Source organism: Curcuma longa, chromosome 14, assembly GCF_044706935.1.
Source record: "Curcuma longa cultivar G26 ecotype Majalengka, Jawa Barat chromosome 14, ITB_CL_G26_1.1, whole genome shotgun sequence".
NCBI classification, from domain to species: Eukaryota; Viridiplantae; Streptophyta; class Magnoliopsida; order Zingiberales; family Zingiberaceae; genus Curcuma; species Curcuma longa.
This window is the reverse complement of record NC_133874.1, coordinates 3,651,264-3,654,166: the sequence shown is the minus strand read 5'-3', so window position 1 is coordinate 3,654,166 and position 2,903 is coordinate 3,651,264. Positions and strand designations below refer to the sequence as shown.

At 39.2% G+C, this 2,903-nt stretch overlaps 1 protein-coding gene across 1 annotated transcript; it reads left to right on the top strand.

Annotated features, from left to right (window-relative positions):
- The first annotated feature begins 767 nt into the window (after positions 1 to 767).
- Positions 768 to 2,647, top strand: LOC141845417 (protein STICHEL-like 2). Its single transcript, XM_074733475.1, has 2 exons — positions 768 to 2,279; positions 2,426 to 2,647. The coding sequence occupies exons 1-2, from the start codon at positions 768 to 770 to the stop codon at positions 2,645 to 2,647; spliced, it is 1,734 nt and encodes a 577-aa protein (XP_074589576.1).
- The last annotated feature ends 256 nt before the right edge of the window (positions 2,648 to 2,903 follow it).

Genomic DNA, 2,903 nt, shown 5'->3' with positions numbered 1-2,903 from the left:
TGGAGGGAGCTCGAGGACGGCTGGGGTCGGATCTTTGGAGCACGGGAGCAATGGGTTTACTCTTGAGGCTTCAGTTGTGGCTGGTGAGTTTGTTTGCTCTAGTGCAACTCCATTGCCTCCTGCCTTTTTGAAGCTGAAAGGAGAGGATTCTTTGGGTGGCGGATGATGATAACTACCTTTTCCCCTAGTTACTTGTATGGAAAATGGAGGGCTTTTAGGGGATTTTATGGGAGATGTTTGTGCTTTTTGGTGAAGGGGAATGGTGGGAGAGTACGGTCCTACGTTGGGTTCCCATCGTTTCCCCATTCATGATTTCACCCAGTTTCTTAGTTTCACGTCTGCAACTCTGCATACTCTTTTAGAGCAAAAGTTAAGGTTTTTTTTTCTTTTCATTTTCTTATCTTTTTTTTTTTAGCTTCTTTATGCGAGATAATGCTTATGTGCTTGTTTATCTGCTTCGATTGCCAGTGAACGTTCAAGTGTAACTTCATCTTGTTCACGTTAAGCTCTATCAATTGATTTGTGCAGTCATTTTCTGCGTTGGTTGTCATGCAGCACCTGATGATTGGCTTGGGGCACTTCAGTAGTTTGATGTAATGATTGTTTCCAATTGATTTCCAATTAACTTATTGAGAAACAGCAGGTCATTGTTACTTTTGCTAAATTGCTGTTTTCCCTGAATCCTTCTAATTCACAAACGGAACATGAAACTTGTTTTCTTCGATTTTCGTGGATTTTAGTAGGTTGAATCAACAGCATTCACAAGGATGACTGAGGCTCCGCGGCATTCAGTTGACATTCCTCTTTCAAAAACTCTAGTGGCCCTAAAGAGAGTAAGGTCCCTGAGAGATCCATCGACCAACTCCCTGAGTAAATTCACTGCAGTGATAGAAAACTTGAACCTGATGGCCAATTCTTCAAATGCTTCTCTTTCGGAGAGGAATAACAATAAACACAAGTCTATTAAGACGAGGAATTGTTGTTTGGGAGATGAAAATGATGATATTATTAGCATCTCTGGTTCAAATTTTAGCTCTACTATACCTTTTCCTGAAATCATCCCTGAAAAACCCTATGCAGTGAGAATTCGAGGATCCAAACCACCGACAGTCAAATTGACTCAAAAGAAATACAGGAATCATGCACGTAAAACATTGGATCGGAGAAGCATTCAGCATTCCGTGACCCATGTAGAAGAGGAACTGAATTCCTATAGAGAGCCACTATTTGACTTGGCTGACAGGAATACTGCAACAGGAAATAAATCTCTTTATAAAAATTTGGGGAAACAACCTTCTCTGGTGAGTTTGTCTGGAAGTCCATGTATGTCAGCAAATGAAGCTCATACTACTGGTTCAAGACAATGTACCATGGGCAGTGCAACTGTGGGATCACAGTCCAAATCCAACGATGTCGTTGATTCACATTTTAGTGGATGCGGAATCAGCTACTGTTGGTTAGGAACACCAAAGTACACGGGTCGGAATTTTTATTCAGATGATGAAGAACAGGAAATGCCTTTGCTATCTGCTGAACAGACGGATACAGGTTGTAAGAATATTACATCATACCCACAAAATCCAAGAAGTTTAAGTCAGAAATATAGGCCGAAGTCCTTCAGTGAGTTGGTTGGACAAAATGTAGTATCGGAGTCTCTTTTGCATGCCATTATGAAAAGAAAGATTGCTCCACTGTATCTTTTTCATGGTCCTCAGGGAAATGGTAAGTCTTCAACTGCAAGGATTTTCGCTGCTGCTTTGAATTGTGTATCTGAGGATCAAGATAGGCCATGTGGGTTTTGCCAAGAATGTGTATTCCTATTCTCTGGAAGAAGTAGAAATGTCAAAGAGCTTGATGCTACTAAAATAAATCACAAAGAGAGGTTTAAGTCCCTTTTCAAGAGTACATGTACATCTCGTTATGAGGTTTTCATAATAGATGAGTGTCAATCCTTGAGAGAGGAAGCATGGGCAGCCATTTCTAAATGCCTTGATGAGAAACTTGGACATGCTCTATATATTTTGATTTCCTCCGACATTGATTCATTGCCTCGCAGTTACCTATCCAAGTGTCAAAGATACTATTTCCCAAAGATAAAGGAAGCTGATATAGTTTGCAAATTGGAAAAAATAAGCATAGAAGAGGAATTGCAATTTGACATGGATGCTTTAGGCTTCATTGCTACAAAATCAAATGGCTCTCTTCGAGATGCAGAAACATTGCTCGATCAGCTTGCATTACTTGGAAAGAGAATAACTTTATCTTTGGTGAATGAGCTTGTAAGTTGTCAGTTGTTCTCCTTCGTCATAGCCTTTCAAAACTTTCTCCTTTTGCAAATTGTACAGTAGTACAAGTATTTGATTGAATTTTCTTCTAAGCTCGTTTGATAGAATATTCAAAGTTCTAATAAATTGCTTATCTACAGATAGGAGTTGTTTCTGATGATGAGTTGCTCAGTTTGCTTGATTTGGCTTTATCTTCTGACACCGGTAATACAGTTAGAAGAGCTAGGGACCTCATGATGACAAGGATTGAACCTTTGCAGTTAGTATCACAACTTGCTAATGTTATCATGGACATTCTCGCTGGAAGATGTGGATTTTCTGAAATAGGTAGAAGCTTTACACAGAGACATTCTGGTATGTAACTATGCTACTTACATAAAAAAAACATTAAAAAGTTGTTTCGTCATTGGGACTAAATAACCTTCTAGGATTTCTTTTTCCTCATTGTGTAAATTAGTGAAATCTGATTTCCGAAAAAACCGCAAACAACTAAATGCTGAGACAAAACAAGCTCAATATTAAGAGTTTAGAAGTTCAGATCGGTCACCTTCCCAACCACTTGAGCTTGGGGATAAGTGATTAGCTAGTCGAACTTAACATGGTATCCTATGTAGCAAT